General features: G+C 35.3%; 1 protein-coding gene across 1 annotated transcript in view; it reads right to left on the bottom strand.

Annotated features, from left to right (window-relative positions):
- The window catches only part of Atp10d (ATPase phospholipid transporting 10D (putative)), a 103,104-nt gene that overhangs the window by 61,618 nt on the left and 18,810 nt on the right, over positions 1-22,676 (bottom strand). Inside the window, exons 2-4 of the mRNA XM_005319973.5 lie at positions 13,294-13,620; positions 11,232-11,426; positions 559-763 (exon numbers count right to left, since the gene is read on the bottom strand). Coding sequence (XP_005320030.2) covers positions 559-763; positions 11,232-11,426; positions 13,294-13,583 — 690 coding nt within the window. The 5' untranslated portion in view covers positions 13,584-13,620. The remainder of the gene's footprint in view (positions 1-558; positions 764-11,231; positions 11,427-13,293; positions 13,621-22,676) is intronic.

The raw sequence follows: 22,676 nt of genomic DNA, 5'->3' as shown, positions 1-22,676 counted from the left end.
TGTCAATTAGAAAATTTATATAAGTTCTATATAATGTCTATATAACTTCTTTAAGTTCTTGCTACCCTTAACACAGTGCAGTGAATAGTCTGGAAGTTATATGTTATGAGAAACTCCAAAAATTTTGAAAGGCTTTGTTATATAAGTAATTATAGATCTTAGGAACAATGATCAACAAAGCATATGATATTAATCTAAGATTTCTTTATCTAAGATTAAGAAAAACAAATTAGCAGGTGCATATTTCTATTGCAAAGTAATTTTCCAAGTTGCAAATTAAGTCTTTCAAGTTCTTTCTTTAATTAAGTTCCAAAAAACAAAAAAAAGAAAAACATGATTGCCATACTAAAGTGTTTGAACTTCAAAGTCATTTTATCTTATTATCTACAAAATATAGTAAATGTCCATTGATATCTGTAACTGGATTAAATCATCAGGGATTCTATTTTCTCTAGGTAAGAATGAATTTAAAAATCTCTTTGCTGTACTGTGGAAATGAGCTCAGTTATTTTCTGGGGAAAAAATAGTTAAAATTGCCAGCTGAGAAACATTATTTACCTGCTCTGCATATCCCCGAACCACCTGCCTCTGTTTTAAATTGCTTTCTCCATCAAGACTAGAAGTCTCAATGTGACATATCCCATCAGGATCAGTGGAAAACAGCAATACCATATCAGCAGGAATGATCTCGTTACAAGAGAGACGAATAAAGTCCCCAACAGTGACATCTTTCCAGCAATGGTCAACATACGTTTTCTCTTTCCTAAAATTGAAAAAAAAAAAGTTTAATAATAATATTAAACCAAAAATATATATAATTGTTTCTTAAAATTTTACTTTATAGTTTAAATTATGTTCAAAGTATCAAGATGAATTTTAGCATAATAAATGCTAAAAGGGGAGTTACACAATTGGTAAAACCTAAATTCCCCAAATGATTCATCTGAAAATTTACTTAAGCCACTAAAACATAGTTTTCAGTGCTTTATTCATGTGAGATTTTGAAACTTTACACCCTTTGAGTGCAATTCTAATAAAATCACAGTTAACAGTAGATGCATTTAATTTACATGCAGAGCAATTCCTGCATGCTGCTCTGGTCAGGAACCTAACAGGGCACAAGGCATATTATCTGCTCTCAGAGAGCTGCCCATCTGGCAGATAGAGTGGATAATTAAATAAAACATAATATTTTTTTAAAAAAAATAATTATGCCACCATATTAACATCTCTAATTATCACTGAATATATCCAAAATCAGCCTTCCATTTCAGTGGATTCAACCAATCACACATCAAAACTGCTAGAAATAAAAAGTTGTGCTGAACATATACAACTTTTTTCTTGTCATTATTCTATAATAAATGTAGCATGACAACAATTTATACAGCATTTAGATTGTATTAGGTATTATAAGTAATCTAGAGATGACTTAAAGTATGCAGGAGGATGTACCTAGGCTACATGCAAATATAATACCATTTTAAATAAGGGATTTGAGCATCCCCTCCCTCCCTTCACAGACACTGAGGGATGGCTGTACAGCTTAAAGTGATCCCGTCCTGATTCTACAGCTGATTCTGAGAAAGGAGGATGGCAAATTTGATCCTTTGCCAAAGTAGAGTTTTCTCATGCTGTACTTTTTTTTTTTTTTTTTTTGATGAAAGACACATCTTTTGAGGTTTACTTGCCTTAAATACTCTATGTTAAAGCTTTGTCCAAACTTCTTACACCTTTCTGGCCAATGACATTTTTTATGCTCCATAAAGCATTTTCCTTAGTATAAAATGAGGACATCATAAGGTAGAATGTCAAATCAGCTAATGAAACTATGCGAAATGCCAGTAACAATAGTTTCAAAGGTCTGTCTCATTCCCTCACTGTCTCTTAGATATATATGAAGAACTGGTATTTGACATAAAATTATACTTATTTTAAAAGCAAAGTTATTTGTTTTCTATTACATTTATGAGGTTAAATATTCATATTCAATGTAAAAAAATCCTGGTAGATAGTTATATTTTAAGCTATATAACCTATATGTTACCAATTATTGATTTGTGAGGTTAAATGAAAATGCCACCTTAGAGAAATATTTTCATAGTTTCTGCTCTACAAATTATACTAGATATTTAAAGAATATCACCTCAATGGGCAAAATAAATATGAAGAAGTATGTTTTCAGGACATAGTCTCCCTAAATACCTAATCCACCAGGTTGATCCAAATAAAGGAAATCCTTGACTCTAGAATTTGCTAGTTTATGGAGAAAAGCAAATAAATGACTTAGTTCATCTTTATCAAACTTTACCTAAAAGTCTATGCATACCAGTTCACTCTTCCATGGAAAAAAGTAATAGAATATCAAAAGATAGGCAGTGATCATATTTGAAGGTTCAGTCCTATATGCCATACCTGTGTGTAGGCATTCTGTTCCATAGAAAAATGAAGAGTCACCAAAGGTTAACAAGAAGAGTATGAAGCTACTTCTGTTTGCTCACTCCTGCAATGGAGCACTGCACATTTTATTTGTGTCAGCTGAATTAGCAGTAGAAATGGCTAAGAGACCAATGGAAAGTTATGGAAATAATTCAAGAGAAGGATGAAGACAATCAGAATGAAAGCAGTAGCAGCAGAAATGAACAAGAGACAAAATCAGAACATATTTAGGTACCAGAGACAGCCAAGTTTTTTTAGTACATGAAAAGGAGTTACCAAGAATGACACTATGGTTTCTAACTTGTATGATGGGTTGATGTTGCCTTCCAACATGTTTCAGATTTTGGAAGAAACTGCATCACAGAGGGAATAAATTCATTCTGAGAAGTTTTTATTTGAAGTGGGATATGCAGTTAAAGATGTCTACCAGTTTGAACATTCTGATTTAATGCTCATGAATATAGATTCAGAATTGGAAGTATACAGAGAACAACTGGTACCAGGGAAGGTGTTGGGTTAACCACAAATCAGTGCCTAGGAAAACTTGCAGTGAGATAAGGTCTCTAAAACAATGTGGTGAAAATGGGGAGCTGCCACTTCTCTTATCTCCAGTCCTTGGTAGATTATCTGAACAAAGTAACCTAGGTTGTAAAGAAAAGAAATGTACTCACAAACATCTAAGAAAGCCACCTTGTAGTGGACATGCAACCTATCTTATGTATTTCCCCAGCTTGTAGGCAGGGTACAGCCCTCCATTGCATCCTGGCCTGCCACTGCAAAGGAACAAGTGAATAATAAAATGTCCAAAACCACTCCATTGAGTCCTCCAAGTTCTCTCTTTGGGATTAGTACACAATATGCATGGGGTCTTTGCAGCCCTGGGGTTGAACACAAGGATAAAAGGTTCTTTAGGGAAAGAGATTTCAAGATGATAGAAAAGTGGAAGAAGATCCAAGAGAAAGTGATCCTAGAGAAATCAAGGGAAAAGAAAATTTTAGAAAGGAATCATAGTTAAGGGCCACAGAGGTATCTTTTTAAATTTTAATTTGGTATATATGATAGCAAAATGCATTTTGATTCATTGTACACAACTGCAGCACAAATTTTTACTTCTCTGGCTGTACACGATGTAGCATCATACCCTATATGCAGTCATACGTATATCTAGGGCAATGATGTCCATATAATTCCACCATCTTTCCTGCCCCTGTGCACCCTCCCTATCCTCCCTCCCCTTTGCCAAAGTTCCTCCATTTTTTCCATGTCCCCCGTCCCCGTTTTGGATTAGCATCAACTTATCAGAGAGAACATTTGGTCTTTGGATTTTTGGCATTGGTTTACTTCACTTAGCATGATATTCTCCAATTCCATCCATTTACGTGCAAATGCCATGATTTTATTCTCTTCTAATGCTGAATAATATTCCATTGTGTATATATACCACAGTTTCTTTATCCATTCATCTGTTGAAGGGCATCTAGGTTGCTTCCACAGTTTAGCTATATATGAATTGAGCTGCTATGAACAGAGGTATCTTGTAGCATAAGAATCATGGGCTGGGGTTGTATCTCAGTGGTAGAGCGCTTGCCTAGCATGTGTGAGGCACTGGGTTCGATTCTCAGCACCACATATAAATAAATAAAATAAAGATTCATTGAAAACTAAACAATATTTTAAAAAAAACAAAAGAATCAAAGCGCCTACAGATCTGGTTACAAGGTCTGCTGATAACATGTAATTATTGACAGGGAGCAGTGAAGGAGAAAGTGTGGCCTCCAGCAAATCAGGGAACAATCTGAAGTGGGAGAGTAGAACATTGCTAGAGTTTAGCTGTAGAAGAATAAAGAGTGAAAATAGGCTCTGTAAGGGAAGTGAGTCAAACACAAATTTGAATATAGGGAAGAAGCTGATAGAGAAGTCAAGATATAAAATTGAAGACAGAGGGGCTGGGGTTGTGGCTCAGTAGTAGAGCACTTACCTACCATGTGTGAGGCACTGGGTTTGATCCTCAGCACCACATGAAAATAAAATAAAAGGTATTGTGTTCACCTTCAACTAAAAAATAAAAACATTTTTTTTAAATTTTTAAAAATTAAAGTACTAAAACAAATTTGAAGACAGAATAGAGGAAGTTGGTCAAGACTATAGAGAAATAATAAGGAATGACATTAACAATACAGATGGACAGGTTACTATTACAAGAAAGTGAGTTCCCTCTTAATCAAGGTTAGAAAAAAAATAGATCAAGATTTGGATGTTATAATATGAAGGAATTTGAGCCAAGAATGGTGGTGGCTCATGCCTGTAATCCCAGCAACTCAGCAGGCTGAGGCAGAAGCATTGCAGTTCAAGGCCAGCCTCAGCAATGTGTCAAGGCCCTAAGTAATTTAGCAGACCCTGCCTCAAAATAAAAAGAACTGGGGACTTGGCTCAGTGGTAAAGTGACCTTGGATTCAAACCCAAGTACCAAAAAAAAAAAAAAAAAAGGAATTTGAGATACATAGTTCATTTTCAATAGCTTCTACTTTCCCATATGTAAAAAAGCTAAGTGGAAATTGGTTGAGAATTTGTGAATGTAAGGAAGGAAGACAAGACTTAGACATTAAGGTAAGAAATTTTATTTTTCTTTAAATATAAAAGTAAAATTGTTGTAAGCAATAATTTTATTTATTCTACACTAGAACAAAATTCAAATGAAGTCAATTTTACAAATGAATTCATGTCATTTTTTCCTATTTGGTATTCATATTGGGATTTTAAAAAATAGCTGACTTTCCTAATAGCTAGATCAATAAACATATACTGACATTAGTATATCATATACTGACATTAGTTATATGAGGTGCTAAGGATATGAAAACAATGAAGATATGGTCCCACTGTAAAAAATGTATAGTCAAAAATTAAAAACACAAACAATAATTTCATACAAGAGAGGTAAACAGAGCTACTATGGAAGCAGATGAGGGAGGCATTTACTCCTGGAGGAGTGGTCCTGCACCTTTTTGAAGGATGATCACGTGAAGAGAGGAGGGACAGCACATCAGTCAGGGTGCCCATCCTTGGGCAGAGGAACGAAGACAAGAGGCATGAGAGAGTATAGAGTATGGAGGCAACTATACACTAAGTAACCACGATTCCTGCAAGTTTGCCTAACTTTGAACATTCACAAATGTTGGTCCATGCGAAATCAGACTAAGTTTCTTTCCTGAATATAGAATTTAAACTAGGAAGAGGATTGTCTTCTCTTGGGGCCTAAATATGCATTTAGAGCTTCTTACATCTGCTTAGTTTTTTGTGTTGTGGGTAACTCTCACTGGTCAAAACATGGTACTCATAATCCCTTCTTCAGGAAAGCTTCCAGGACCATTTTCCTCTTTAAGAGTTCAATATTAAACAGCTCTGCTACATCAGCAATGGAAGAAGCTGAGAAGACGATGCCACTGACATTTAACAGTGACTCCACTTGGGTGGGAAATTGGTAAAGGGGAGTGAGGGAGGGAGATAAAGACAGGAAAATGTGGGCTTCTACTTCTTACTTTCTAAAACAAAAATAGAACAGGATGGGATTTTGAACAAATAGCTCATTTTTATTTTTAAGATATTTTTCTAGTAAACACTAAAAATAATTTATAATATATAAGATATATAACCAATTTCCACTTAACTTTTTCATATGGGAAAGTAGAAGCTATTGAGTATGAACTATGTATCTCAAATTCCTCTTTGTTGTTGTTGTTGTTGTTGGTACTTGGGTTTGAATCCAAGATTACTTTACCACTGAGCCAAATCCCTAGTTCTTTTTATTTTGAGGCAGGGTCTTGCTAAATTACTTAGGGCTTTGCCTCAGCCTGCTGAGTTGCTGGGATTACAGGTATAAGCCCATGCCTGGCTCAAATAGTAATAGTATTGGACCATTGGACACAACAACAGCTAGGTTTTATGAGATGCTTTATATACCTTCACTCATTTAATTGTTATCTGTGGTTTGTGGTAGGTATTATGAATGTACTATGGTCCCCCCCTTTTTACAAAATATTGACCCTGATGTGTTAAGTGACATAAGTTACACAGCTCCTAAGTGACCTTGGTATTTGAAACAAGGCATGGGGCTCCATAGTCCCACTCTGTCAAGTACTAAGGTTTATTGCCAGCTCCCATTACTTCTGATGAACACCAAATAGAATGTGGTTTAAATTACACTATAAAGTGAATGTGAAGAACCACTACTTTATAAAATGCCACATATAAAGTTAATTAACATAGAAGGCCACTGGTGTTTTCATTCATTTCAAGAGTCACGGAATTCCATGGATTTAGGAGATAATCCTAAAATGCTAACAGTAGGTACTATCAACAACATGATGATTTTTTTCATGTTTTAAAACTAAATTTATTATTAGTAATTTAAATTTTACATACTGGTTTATATATTTTTTAAAAATTTTTCCACATTTTTATTGGTACATTATAGTTGTACATAATGGTGGGATTCTTTGTTATATAGTCATTCATGCACACAGTAAAACAATATAATTTGGTTGATATTATTCCCCATTATTTCCCCTTTCCTTCTCCTCCTCCCTCCCTGGTCCCTTTCCTCTATTCTACTGATTTGCCTTCAATTTTCATGAGATTCATCACCACTAACTTTCTTTTCCTTTCTTTTCACTTTCACATAGGGAGACGAAAATATATGACCCTTGACCTTCTGAGCTTGGCTTATTTCACTTAACATGATATTCTAAAGTTCCATCCATTTTCTTGGAAATAACATAGGTTTAGTTCTTTTTTAATGGCTGAGTAAAACAACTTTCGTGTGTGTGTGTGTGTGTGTGTGTGTATATATACATTTTCTTTATCTATAGAACCGTTGATGGACTCCAAGGCTGGTTCCATATGGCTGTTGTGAACTGTGCTGCTATAACCGTGGTATAATAATAATATATTATTACTGTAGTATGATGACTTTAATTCTTTTGGATAACTATAGAGGAATAGTATCACTCGGTTGTATGGTGGTTCCGTGCCTGATTTTTTGAGGAAGCTCCATACTGATTTCCATAGTTATTGTACTAATTTGCAGTCCCACAAACAATGTAAAAGTGTTATTTTTCCCTCCACATCTTCTGCAGTATTTATTAATACATTTATTTATGTAGGTACTGGGAATTTAACGCAGAAGCACTTTACCATTTAACTATATCACCAGTCCTTTTAATTTTTATTTATATTTTATTTTATTTATTTTTTAAAAAAAATCTTTATTTTATTTATTCATTTTTATGTGGTGCTGAAGATCAAACCTAGGGCCTCAGACTTGTGAGGCGAGTGCTCTACCACTGAGCCATAAACCCAGCCCTTAATTTTTATTTTTGAGACAGGATCTCACTAAGTTGCTTAAAACCTTGATAAATTGCTGAGGCTGATCTCAGACTTGCAATCCTCCTACATCAGCCTCCTGAGTCACTGGGATTACAGGTATGCAGCACTGCACCTGGCTTTATTGTTTGTACTCTTGATGATTGTCATTCCGACTAGCATGAGATAAAATCTCAGTGTAGGCTTGATTTGCATTTCCCTAATCACTAATGATGAACAATACGGTAATTTTTAAAGGTCAGAAAATAGTGTCTGTCCCTTGAGTGTAGGCCTTATATATCTATTTTTTATTTAAATCTTACTATTGTTTGGATTAAGTGTCCCTAAAGGTCTATGTGTTGAAGGATTGGTCCTCAGTCCATGGCACTATTGGGAAGTGGTAGAACCTTTGAGCGATGGGACCTAGTGGGAGGAAGATACGTCATTTGGAGTGCACCTTGAAGCAACTTCTTGTACCCTCGACCCTGTCTCTCTCTTTTCCTCTTTGCTTCCTGGCTGCCAGAAAGTGAGCAGTATCTTCTGTCATTTGTTCCTGCCAGGCTGTGCTGCCTCACTTCAGGCCCAAAAGCAATGGGGTTGACCAACTATGGACTGAAACTTTCAAAATTATGTCCCTACATATACATGTTTTAAAAAATTTATTTGATTAGCTCAGACAGTGTGTTAGATAACATAAACCTGACTAGCACAAATTAAATTTCTCATTGCCTGCCATATAAAAGACACCCAAATTTGTTAAATGAGTAATAATGTTATTTTCAAGACATTTCTATTATCTTGAAACAGACCTAGACCCTTATAAAGACTCCCAATTTAAAGGCAGTCTTAAGAAAATGAGGTTTCCTTTAGAAACTGGAGTGTAATAAGGTTTAAATGTTTAATTTCTGCCGCGGTGTTGGTTGTTTCAAATGATCCTTACCCATAAAAATTAAGCATTTGTGAAAGACTGCATATTACAAATAAGAACCAAATTATCTGCCTAGAAATATTAATATGCTTCTTCCAAAAGCTTGCTAAGTTTAATAGCTCTATACTTTCACACTCAATTTTCTGAGAAATAACTTACTCTCCTAAACGAACTCTTTACATTTCATAGGAATATAAGCATATTTAAATCAACAATGCATGGTTTTATAGCCTACCTTTATTTCTTTATAGCCTTATAATAATTATTCAAAGAACAATTTGAGAAGAATACATAAGCACTCTATATTCTTCTATATCACTAAACAAAAGTAAATTCCATAGAATATAGATGAAAAGAAAATCACCCAAGTCTTATGAAATACAATCATGAAGAAATATCTTAGAATGGACCTTAAATAATTGACTAGAATATTGCATTTCATTATTCAGTTTATGTGCAAATCATCTACAACAGATCTAGACTATGTCTAAAAGGACACAAAAAAAAACCAGTTATGCCAGGTCTCCCACTAGGCAATATGAATATCTAAAAAATAGTAAGATGTTATTAGAAGTTCTCAAGTGTGGCTTAATGACTTGATGATGTGGCATGCAAAAGCTCTAGCTAATTGTGAATGATCTGTAATGGTAGTCCTGATGGCTAACCTTTTCTTGCCATTACAAAGTACTAGGTACTATGCTTACTGTTTTATCATTACATTCAAAATCAAAGAAGGTGGGTATTTGGCAAGCTTATATAATTTCACCAAAGCTGCACAGTTACCAAGATTAGAAAGAACTTTTTAGAACTTAGAAAGTTAATTAAACACATATTATCAACTCTAAACTTATATTAAAAATCAGCAACTGGGGCTGGGGTTGTGGCTCAGTGGCAGAGTGCTTGCCTACCATGTGTGAGGCACTGGCTTCAATTCTCAGCACCACATATAAATGAATAAAACAAAGGTTCATTGACAACTAAAAAAAGAATTAAATTTTTAAAAATCAGCAATTATTTATATATAAGAATATATATAAAAATAGATAATAAGTATTCTTTTCATTTGAAAAATTTGGTTTTAACTGGATAATCTTATAATTTGTCAAAATGTGGACTTTGTTCCCTATAAAATCATTTCATCTCTTTATCCCTGGAATTTTTATAAGTAATCAAATATTAATGAATGATTCATAGAACTATTGTAAATGTTCCATGATTTTAAAATGCAAATTACAAACTTATATTATACTACTATTCCATTGTTTAACAGAATACATCAGGTTTTTATTTTTCTTTTTTTGGTGGTGGGCAGGGAAAAGGGATTGAACTCAGAGGCACACAATCACTTAGCCACATCCCAGCCCTATTTTTTCTTTTCTTCTTTTTTTTTCTTTCTTTCTTTTTTCTTTTTCTTTTCTTTTTCTTTTTCTTTTTTTTTGTTTGTATTTCATTTAGAGACAAGGTTTCACTGAGTTGCTTAATGCCTCACAGTTGCTGAGGCTAGCTTTGAACTCGCCATCCTCCTGTCTCAGCCTCCCAAACTGCTGAGATTATAGGCATGCGCTGTTGCTCCTGGCCTGGTTCTCTTTTAATTAAACACAAGTATAAGAAAAAAGTTGAACTAAATTTTCATTATTCCCATAATCTCATAACATCTTTTAAAGAAATGTTCCTTTTCTTGTTTTCTTGATAGATCTTTAAAACAAATGTTGTGAAAACCACTGAAGTCTAATAATAAACAATATTGAGAATTCTGCAGGTTTCAGCAAGCCTTCCCTAGCCTGCTCCTCTCTGGCTCATATAAGGTTGCAGAAAAGACACGCATGTCTATATTGTTCCCTAAATACTGACTTATAATCTAAAAATAAAAACTCAGGAGCTGCATATAAGATACCTCATGGTACCAAACTCACCTCAGCTGAGTTTAGTTACAGAGTTTCTACTTATTTTACAAATATTGAAAATACAAGTCTCTAATAATACCCATGTTCCTGAATGGACTTCCTCCTATGGATACTGCTGCTACTGCGATGGGCTGCCTCCACTCTGTGCATAAAAAGGAACACTTTTCTTATTTCTCCAAAATTTCTTTCCTCCTTAGGTAGCTCCTGTCTTTCTTTCCTCCTTAGGTAGCTCCTGTCTTCTCTTCCATATCCATTCAAGTTTACTCTTGTTTTTCATAATTCATCTTATTTCTAATCCTAAATTATGACATCTAATGTTAAAAAACAATTTGCTTGTTCTCCTTCTTATGGATTGAGGTCTCTTTCAATTCCACTGTGCACAAGTTATAGAAGTCCTGTGTCTACAAAGGCTATTGTTTTCTTTCCAACACCTGACTTAAAGTTCACTGTAGGATTTTAAGAAATATTCATAGAAAACAATAACAACCACACAGGAAAAAAAAGGTCCTGGTCACGCCTAGGAGGGAAAAAAACCAACACATTTCTAAATGATATAAAGATGTACATATATTCTTCAGTGAAGCTCCAGTTACACTTACCTACTGTAAACTTTAGTGATTAAATTGTTGATCTGTTTGTCGATTTTGTATTTTCGGTAATCTTCCAATCCATCCTTAATTGCGATAATTGTAAGGACCACCACCAGAGGCAGCATGGTAATTTCCTTTTGGAAGGCTTCTACCAAAGGCACCCAGTTCAGGACGACTAAGAACAGGAAGTACAAATTGGCAGCCCTGCAACCCAAATATGCAGAGGAAGGTGTCAAGGAAGTACTATTTTCTCTATTTTAAAAGTTAAAAAAAAAAATAGAAGAAATTCAGAGTCAGCATGTTTTTAACTCTTTAGCCTTTTGTATAACCAAATAGATTCAAACAAGGGCCAAAATAAGTGGGCAAACCTGAGGGTTTTTGTCTTCTCTTTGAGGGTAACCCTTCTATTTATTTGTAAGCTATTCAAAACCTAATTATTCAGAAACTTCTTCACTTTCTCTGTTTTATATTTAAATATTCCTCTGCTAGTTCCTTATTTTAAGTTTAAAAGAAAACCAAAATCTCACTCTTGCATAACCTCTTGAATTTTTACCACATATTTTCTCATTGACCATGAAATGACTCAAAAGAACTCTAACCATATTTTTTCTTTTTCTTCTGTGACTTTGATTATTTCTAAGTGGACCATATCTAGCTCTACAGGGAACTTTTCAAATTTCTGATTTGTTTTCAATTAAACCCACTAGATTACAAACTCCCATAATACTTAAAGCCAGTAATTTAACAAATTCACATCTGCACTTCAAACACAACCACTGTTGAATAAATGCATATGAAGTATATATAGAATGAAATATGGGAATAAAGTATGTAGAATGAATCATAAATGTTAAGAACCTCTACACTCACAATAGCACTTCAAATACATTTACAAAAAAAAAAAAAATCCAGCCAAGCTTCTTTTTACAACTGTCTTTCCTTTTATTGTTAATCTTTCTGTCATCATAGCTCAATATGTTCCCATCAACTTTTTCTTCCTTTCATTGAATTCCTCACATCTAATCCACCATAACTATAATAGGTTAGAGTAACAGTCCCACATTGTTCTAAGTTCAGGTTGCCATGATAACTCACCAGGCTATATACATCAGCTTCCTAAATGAACTCTCTGCCTAAGTCCCTCCATCTATGCATCAAACGAAATATAGGCATGAGAATGTTACTCTGCTCAGAAATGTGCCTGCAGTTTTTGGACTCACCTCTTTATCCTGACATCAAGGCCCTTCTGGTGGATTAGACTTATATTTCCAACACTATTTCTTAATGCTCCCCAGAATAGATCCTATGTGTTATCAGAGAAGACCACTTCCAAGGCTAGAATGTCTCAGGGACCCTCAGAAGTAGGTCAAATGCCACTTTGCCTTTTATTGCTCAAGCTGATATTGTGATTCTCTGTGAGGTTCCCATTCTACATGATGGCACTGGATAACATTCATCACATTCCCCATATCTTTTCTTCATTTATATATAATTCTTGTGTCCCTGGCTAATCTGAAAACTGCACAAGGAAAGGAGCAATGCTTTTACCTGCATTTCCTTTGGTGCCTAAACTCAGAAGCTCTTCCTTAAATGTACATTAAACTAAATTATGTCACTGCTTCAGATAGCAACATCGTACACCGCATTTGCTTCAGGACTCTATTTCCCCATGTTACGAAGTAAGAAAAATGTGAAATGAAAATGGAGTATGGTTTAATGGAAAGAACACTAAAGCAAGAGAGAGATGACAAGGCTGTAGCCGTTGGTCAGCTATTTATCACTAGCAGGACACTGGCTACCCCACAAAGAGTTGCCAAATTCTATAATAATTTTAGAATAACAGTGCCTTCTCTGGTAAAGAGAGGCATCTTACAAACTGTAAAGTGCTATGTGAATGTGAGGGGCCATCATGCCAATAGCAGACTTGATCCCAAATTTCCAAGGAGGATGTCACAAGCCTTAGGCTTAAATAACACACAGTGTGGTGAAAATGAAAATAAAAATGTGTCAACTAAAATGAACAGCATTCTAAGTTTTTTTGTTCTTTTTTTTCTCAAAAAGAAAACAGTACCTGTGAAACTGTTCAAATAAATTTCTTGGCACAAAATTCAGAAGTGTGTACTTTGTCGTTCGTATTCGGTTATTCACGTAGGTTCCAGAGAACTTTTCGTACTCATCCTTGAAGGGCCAGAGATGGGGAATAACGACCCGGTGCTTTCCTGCCAGTTTGGGGGTCTGGGAGGACTTGGCCCCACAAACAAGTAGCGAGGAATAGTTGTACGACCTTTCGTCATCATCTCTGTTTCGGCGACCCATCAGCTGCTGCCAGTGGTATCTGGCCCATTGGAAAACCTCAGTCATGTCCAGGATGCAGTGAGATCCAGGTTGGGTAGGTGATCTGGCAACAAACAAACAAAACGCACATCCAATAAGCTTCTGGGAAGCCTTTTGGCGGGGGTGGGGGGGGTGGGGGGTGTAACCAGGGCTTGAACTCAGGGGGACTTGACCTCTGAGCCACATCCCCAGCCCTATTTTGTATTTTATTTAGAGACAGGGTCTCACTGAGTTGCTAAGCACCTCGATTTTGCTGAGGCTGGCTTTAAATTCTCTATCCTCCTGTCTCAGCTTCCTGAACACCTGGGATTACAGGTGTGTGCCACCATGCCTAGTTGGAAGTCTTAAAGGAGAGCAAACTTTTAAACTCTTTCTATCCCAAATAAATACACGATCCAATATTTCAACATATAATTGGGAAAATAAACCACATATTTGGAGCTTTATTTTAAACAAGTCTTTATTTTAAAAAAAAGCACACACCGTCTGCCTTATAGACCAATCATCTGATCACCTAAGCAACAAAAGATAGCACCTAAAAGACCATTCTTTATAACTTGAAGCAAACACTTTGGCCTTAACGTGTGCTCATGTTAAGTCTTGACACTTCTTGTCAGTTTTTTCATCTATAAAATGAGAACAATGCCATGTATTTCAGGAAATTGCCACAAGGATTAAAAGAACAATATGTAAATCACCCAGCCTAAAGCCTGATGGTGAGTGAGCAGTCATTAAAATCCATTCTGTGTAGATTACCACAATGGTCACAAAGTTTTCCTATGCACGTCCTTTTGTCCATCAGGAGGTGAATTCTTTCCCTACCTGTTGAAAATTGTTTCTATCCCCTGGCCACGATCTTTGTTTTGTCTAAAGAAAGACTAACACACAGGCCACAAGCAGGGGCTTGAAAAGTGCTTGCTCAACAGGACTTGCTCTCTCTCACTGCTCTTGGGAACCCTTTTGCCACTTCCATGAGCCTGGCCTGCCTGGACTAGCCTGCTGGAGGAGAATACACAGCTCATTTACCACCTTTACTCCTGCCCTATGTGGGTGAGCCACTGGCTTCCAGCAGACCACCAGCAAGTGAATGTGCCCAGCTGACACACCGGGAACACAGATGAGCTATTCCAGCTGAGCTCAGCCTAAACTGCCCATCCACCAAATCTTGAGTCACTAAATGCTATATTACCAAAATTGGGGATGGTGTTTTATAAAACAAAATCTAACTGACCCATAGTCCCTTCCTTATTTTCAAGTTTTCCTTATTTTCCAGGAAATTCAGCGCCATCTAGAAGCTCTTTAGCCAGAAAGAAAAAAAAAAAAAAAAAGTGGGGGAAGGCTAACATTTATGAACATAGGACACTATATTCCAAGCACTTTGCAAAGTCCTTTACATATATTATCTTACCTAATATTTGGGCCAATCCTGTGACACAGTTAGCTAAGGTTGATTCAAACCACATCTTTCTGACTCAAAAGTTTTGACCGTTAATATGTTTCATTCATCTGTGTATCTAGAGTGTCTGGCACTTAGCACATGTCCCTAAAAGTTTATCTAGCAGATAATGAGCACATCATAAAGTATGTGCAGGGCAAGGTCCGGGGCCCATGGTTTCCATCTTTGCTTTATCAATGCCATTTCATTTACTTATCTTGGATTGAAATTCATCTCTGGAGATTCTTATTTAGTAAATCTGTGGATATGTCCTGAGCATTTGAATTAACAAAACTTTACAGGTGAATCTGATTTAGGTGTCCACAGACTTCACCTAGAGAAAATCTAGGTTATGTGCTCCACGCCACACTACATTGGCAATACAGAGATGATTAAGACTTAGCTCCCATTCTCCAGCAGCCCAGGATCTAGGTGAGGTGATGGCCTGGAAATACCAAAATGCAATCCCAGGTTCAAAACAGAACTGAAGGCATTGAAGTAGTTTGGGAAAATTACTTAAACTTGCTTCCTTCATAAGCTTCATTCTAAGTTTATAACCTAAGTATACTTTTCCCTAAAGTTTTATACCAACCAGGAATTAATAGTTTCCCCCACAGGGCATTAAAATTACATCCAGCTTTCATGGATCTGATACACTAAATCATTACCTAGCAGCAACGGAAGATTTAATCCAAGTATTTCAGTGATTCTAGTGAATCAATATTTTTTAAATCCATTCTTGTTAGTATACCTTTTTATTATACATATTGGGCCTTAAGCAATCCAAGAGATTAGAGTTATCTTTATCCTTGCATTTACAGAAAAAAAAAACTGAATCATAACCTTTCAAACATCCATCAGATCTTTAAAAACTGCATGAATTGGAAGCAAAATAATAAAAATAAAGAAGTATAGAAAGTCATTTTTAATGGCAAAAGACAACAGCCTCTGAGTGCTTATTTAACCCCTCTGAATATTTAACCCACGATAGGTGCCCCTGCTAGAAAGTTAGTCTTAGATAGCTGTATCATCCAATCAGTCTTATCAATCTTAAACAAATGATAGGACCAAGAAGAAAAAGTTCTATCCCCATCATATCTCTGTCCTTTGGAGTTTATCCTCAAAAATACTTTTACAGTATGTACATTCCATGTATGTATTATATGTCAAAATGCATTCTACTGTCATGTATGACTAAAAAAAATAAATAAATAAAAATTAAAAAAAAATACTTTTACATAGAGAACTAAATTAATGACCACTGACTGGCCAAATTAATGCTCACTATCTTTTCAATATAATTTGTAAAATGCTGACTGACCTCTGAAATATATTTGAAAAACCTGTTTTTCACTTCAGTATATAAAAATAGTGTAGTCCTTTGGCTATAACTTGTAATGACAACTTGAGTTATTACAGTAGTTCAGAACATATCCAAAAATCCCCTCTGGCATAGAGATATAACATAATGTCATTAAATTAATCAACATGTAGCAGAGGAAAGTAGTTGATATAAATACTAAGTGCCTTTCATGCATTTCACACCATACTCACTAGGTGATCATTATGACAAAAGTTATGATTTTTACAAGATTGAGGTTAGCATAATTTGCTATTATTTCTGGAAACTTTAGAGGACAGTTTTCATTTGAGAGTAAATTCTTATTAAGACATAAGGATATGTATCCCTCTAGTGTCCATGGTCTCATACAACAATCTAAATTCTACTTGGTTCTGTAGATTTCAGAACATGATTTTTTGAGACTGCAAACATAAGATTAATGAAATATGGGAAGAGTTAACTTCTGGTAATTCCTGGTGTGTATGACTAATAACCTCACACTTACAAAAATACTGACTCACAGAGACAATTAGCTTCTCATTCCACAGACCCAGGCAAGAACCATGTTTTTCCTTAAGTCATTTGATTTCCAAGAAATAATTTCATGATGCCTAAAAAACATTTAATGGCTGAACTATTTCTAAGTCTGCTTTCCTCTGAGCCTTTTCAATGTCCTTAAAATTAGGTGCTCTTTCCTTTCTCCTTTTCATTCTCAAGGAATTTTAGAGGAAACAGAATTGGGGCTGGCTCACTCTCCCACCCCCAGCATCTCGGCATCTCCCTCAGCTACCAATAGTCCTTTTCCTACCCTCCACGGCTGGCCCAACAGCTCAGTCTCTTGTAAGAACTCTTTCTCATCAGCACTGCTGCTCATTCTTGAAAAGTGATAATTGGATCAAAGAATGAATTGAAGCAAAACAGAGAATCTGTGCTTTCATGGGACTGGGAAGAAAAAATCTGATTTGAAGGTAATTAACAAATAATGAGAGTCTTCCCAAATTTTCAGTTTAATTAAATCCTTTTATATTGGGCAGAAATACAAGGATTTACTTAGCTACCCTAAATCAGTGGCTTTCAACCTGTACACACTTGTAACTAAAACAAAGATTCTGAAAAAAAAAGTTCTGACCCTTACCATTTGCCATGCATACAAATATTTTCTGTTCTTTCTGTCCCATATTCATAAGATACATGGGATTGGTTTCAAGGTCCACTACCATTTTTCTCTATATATTTTGTATGCCACTAATTGCATCTGGTCCCCCATTAAATTGAAAGTGTACTAGGAAGTGGACAGATCCATGTTTCCAGCCCCAACAGGTGCAGAAAACAGACACTTATGGTCAGAAGGCACCAAAAGACACCAGCAAGCCTCCCAGGTACAAGCGAGGCCTGCACCTTTCCCACCAGAGCCTGGAGCACGTGGTCTTTTCTTCTTTCTCCATCTAACCAGCAAAGTTAAAAGTATGCCAATACTGAGAAAAGGATCTCTTATTAATATTGTTTCATGTAAATATTCAGGAAAGTTTCTTTAAAAAAAAAGAAAGCAAACCAGAGTAAGTCATACCTCCTTAAGAATCATTAAGACTCATGTTATTTTAAAGTTTAGACTTGGGAATTATGTAATCTAGAGTGCACAAATATGTAATTCTATACAATGATGTATTTGGTCAGGGTGTTGGTAAAGATGTTGTTTTAATTTTTTTTAAGTATATAGAGAACCAACATGTTAAAATGGACATGAATTCACAAAAAATACTGGCAATTAGCTTCTCTTAAAATAAAAATTGACAGAATACTGAGCACAATTTTGACATGGTAACAAATGACAGAGACTCTTTCCTATGGCCTCTGATTGTAATTCTAAATTTCATAGTTATGCATTTTAATTGAAGGAATGAGTACTTTACTTTTTTTTTAGGTTGTAGACGGACACAAAACCTTTATTTTGTTTATTTATTTATTTATTTATTTTTGCTTTTTCATTCATCTTTTCTTATATATATTTTAATTGATTTTAAAAAAATGACAGTGGAATGCATTAGAATTCTTATTACATGTATACAGCACAATTTTTCATATCTCTGGTTGTATATAAAGTATATTGACACCAATTTGTGTCTTCATACATGTTCTTTGGATGATGATAAGGCTGTACTGTTGAACCACAACCCCAGCCCCTATTTTACTCATTTTTAAAATTTTTTTAATTTTGGCCAGGTGCTGTGGCACATACCTATAATCCCAGCAGTTCAGGAGGCTGAGGCAGGAGGATCACAAGTTCAATGCCAGCCTCAGCAACTTAGCAAGGCCCTGTCTCTAAATAAAATACAAAACAGGGCTAGGTATATGGCCCCAAGCATCCCTGGGTTCAATCCCTGGTACCAAAACAAAAAAAAAATTGATTTTGATTGACATATAATTATTATACCTACTTAAGGGATACAGTATGATGTTTTGATACAGGTATATTAATCAAGTCAGGCTAATTAGCATGTCTTTCACTTTATACATTTATGATTTCTTTGTGGTGAGAACATTCAAAATCCCTTCTTTTGGCTATTCTGAAATATTCAATACAAAATTGTTAAGCATAGTCACTCTTCTGAGCAAAAGCACATCAGAACTCATTCCACCCTCTCTACCTGTAACTTTGTATCTACTTGACCACTGTCTCCCACTTTAGCCAGACTGGGGTAACTGCTCTTCTACTCTCTTCTATGAAATCAGCTTCTTTATATTCCACACATGCATGAGATCAGGCTCACTCCATTTGGACACATCAAATTCCTCCTGTTCTATAGATCCAGGCTCAAATATTAGCTGCACCACTTGTTAGTTATAATTACCACCTAGCTATGACTGATATAATTAGCCTTTGAACTTCATCTGCTGAGGAATAAAATGAGACCACACTTGGAGACAGAACACACTGGAGGTGAACAATGTTCCTTCTATTCTTTGCTCTCCTCTTCAGCATTTCTCAAGCCATAGATAAATAAAGAGTGGAGCCCTGTACCTTGGACTGAGGTCCAAACTTTAAAAATTTTGCTTTCAATTTAAATGAAGTTGTGCAAGTCTAAGTAAACACGCAGTTTAATGTACCTGTTAATACCTGAGAAGTAACTACCAAAAGTAGAAAAACAATCACAAAAGACAGCAAAGACATGGAATGGCCTTTCTACCCAGTCTCATCCTCCACCATTCTCTCCAAAACTCATTCCAACTATGTTCATGAACAAACTGTATCCATTCGATTCATCTGTTTCCCAAGTTCCCTTCATTAAAAATTCCCTTGGGGCCCCTGTGAATCATAGTATGTTAGGCCTTTTCCCTAGGGATTCTGATTCACAGGATCTAGAGCAGGACCCATGAACATGTAATTTAATTAGTACCCCAATGTCTTATCAGGGATGCTGCAAGCACATCTTGTAATTCTTTAAATGCTCCTCTCTCTTTCCAGAAGGCTGGTCAACCATATCCACTTGCCACATTAGCCTCAGTTCATCTTCTAGACTATTTTTAGTTTAACCTTGAAGTAAGGGAAACTGGGAAGGGTCCACACAGGAGACACCAAGGGGTATTCTCTGCTCTGCCTCATTACAACCCTGAGCATGGCTCAGCCACTGCCCTAGGCACACTGTCACAGGTAGTTTTGTTCTTCAAAGTCAGGAAACAGGCAATTCCTCCTCATGTATCTATTACTTGGTCAAAGTTAGATGATCAACAAATGTCTGTTGATCATTGAATTTTTATAGAAAAGGGGTAATGTGGGAAAAGGAAATAAAAACACCCCAGTTTTTCTTTCATGCCTGGCTTTCATTCTCTTAGAAGTAGGAATACAGGATCTAAATCTGAGAAGTAATAATCACTTTGGACTTATGATTGCATCATTCTGCAATTATTAAAAAAAGGAACTTTCTTCTCCTGACCTGAAAGATTATTTAAGAAACAGCACTTTTTTCTCTGCTAGTGGATTTATAAGATCAGTAAGCTGTGTAGTAGAGATTAAGAGCCAGGGCACTGTGGCTAGATGCCAATGTCAATTCCTGGCACCTCCATTTACCAGCTAACCTTGCTCAAAGGCTTGTTGTAAAGACCAAGTGAATTAATATACCTAAATCCCTTAGAACAATGTGCAATCCATAATGAGTGCTAAGTAAAAGTTAAGTACAATCAAAATCATCTGAAAAATGTTCTCTCAGCTGCAATATTTATAAGTATTAACTGAGAATTTGTGCATACTTGATACAACTATACTCAAATACTAAACTATGTTTAATTTCTTAGACTCTAACTCACATTCAACCACCTGGGCAAACTCATGTTGTAGTAACTGCTCTTCAGTGAACTGGAGAGACTTCCAAGGACCCAACTAGCTAAGAACATCTAGCAACCTGGAATAAAAAAGCTCTAAAGAACAACTTAACGTGAAGCACTTTTAAGATTTATTTTTCAAGAACATATTTCATAATTCTAAAATTTAGCCAAAGTCCTAAAAAGCTGACTTGTTACCATTTTCTGCTAATAAACCAAATGAGCCCATGCTTTATTGACCATCAAGTCAATAAAACTACCACTGATAAAGAGTTTTGCCATGAGAATTAATAGAAGCAGGTTTCAAAGTCATACAGAGAACCAATGACTAAAATGCAGTGATGACTACTTAAAACCCAAAGAATACTGTAAAACTAGGTTCTCTTATCCCTAGTAAACTGCTGTCCTTAAAGGTAGTAAGGGGGAAAACAAAAAGAGGGAGTGAGAAGACATAATATTTTACTAAAAACAAAGCTACCTTTTATTTATTACCCAATTTCATTTTTAGGTTGAAAACAAACTATATGCAAATTTGGATTACCAATAAACTTGCTGCTGATTAATGATGGAAAAACACCACTAAAGATTAACTGTTCAAAAAGACCCAGGTGCTTCTGGGCTGAGTTTGGTAACTTGAAGTTCAACATAACCCAGAAATTGCAGAATCTGAATGCCTTTTATTGGATATCTTGCTTTAGTTTGTTGATTTTAGCATTTTATTACCATGATATTATATAGAATTTAAATAACTACTAATATCTCATAGTTATGAAAGACCAAGATACTCAATAAATGTGAGAGAGAGAGAGAGTAGGTATGTGATTGATAAAATCAAATGTTATGTACATCCAATTTACAATACAGTTTCACAGCAAGGCAACAATAAGGTAGAAAAAAATATTTCATTGAAAGCAATAATTTATCACCAACATACAAATACCTATATGTACTACTAAAATATAAATTTGCAAACTTGTTTATAATTGTTTCAAAAATTTTAGATCAATTTCACTTATGAATATTGACTCAAAAACAAAATTTAGCAAATTAAATACAACTCAAAAAACAGATGCTGGTGATACTTATGAATTGGGTCTGGGGGGCAGTGGGGGGTGGGGGGCTTCCAATGGAGATCTCATTCTACTGCTAAAGGGTACTGAATTAAGCCAACAACCTGAAAGAGACTGAAAGTGGATTCTTCCTACAGCCTCTTGATGAGAAAATTTAAGTCTTTGAGAACCTGAGCAAAAGAACTCAGTCACACTGTGACCAGACTTCTGACCACAGAACTTGCACCAATCAGTAGTTTCAAGCTACTGAATTTGTGGTAATTTGTTATACAACAATAGAAACTGATACAGAAGGCTCAGAGGTAGATCTACATATAAATGGAAATACAATATATGGCAAAAGTGAGATTTCAATTCAAAAGGGAAAATGGGAATTTGTTTAATTAACAATTGATATAGTCATTTACCTTGAAAGTAAGAAAGCTAAATTTCTATTTTATAGCACATTTAATAAACTCCAGAGAAATTAGCAACTTAAATGTAAAAATTATAGTAAAATTACTAGAAGAAATTTTAGAATAATATTTTTATTATTGTTAGCTGGGCCAAACTTATTTTAAGAGGAAATTTATAAAGGACATATAATTTAGCTATCAATCATGTATCTATCTTTCTATCACAGCAAAAGTCATAATAGTCAAGAGACAATGGCAGCACATAATAAATAGCAAGGTTTTAATATTCCTTATATATAAAGTATTCAAAGTAAACGAAAAATAAAGAACCCAATAAACTGGAGCAGAGAATATGAAAAAGTAATTTTCAAAAGAGGAAATCCACAGAGCAAATGAATTTAAAGACATTGAATCTCACTAGTTAACTAGAAGGTTGCAAATTAAAATTACCATGAAGGTGCTGCTTTTATTAATTTGACTAACAAAAATTAAAATGAACAGTTATAGCCAGGGCTGGTATAGAGAGAAACAAACCCTCTATCAATAGAAATGTGAATTGCT

This window comes from Ictidomys tridecemlineatus, chromosome 9 (genome assembly GCF_052094955.1).
Source record: "Ictidomys tridecemlineatus isolate mIctTri1 chromosome 9, mIctTri1.hap1, whole genome shotgun sequence".
Classification (NCBI taxonomy): Eukaryota; Metazoa; Chordata; class Mammalia; order Rodentia; family Sciuridae; genus Ictidomys; species Ictidomys tridecemlineatus.
This window is presented reverse-complemented; position numbering and strand designations above follow the sequence as displayed.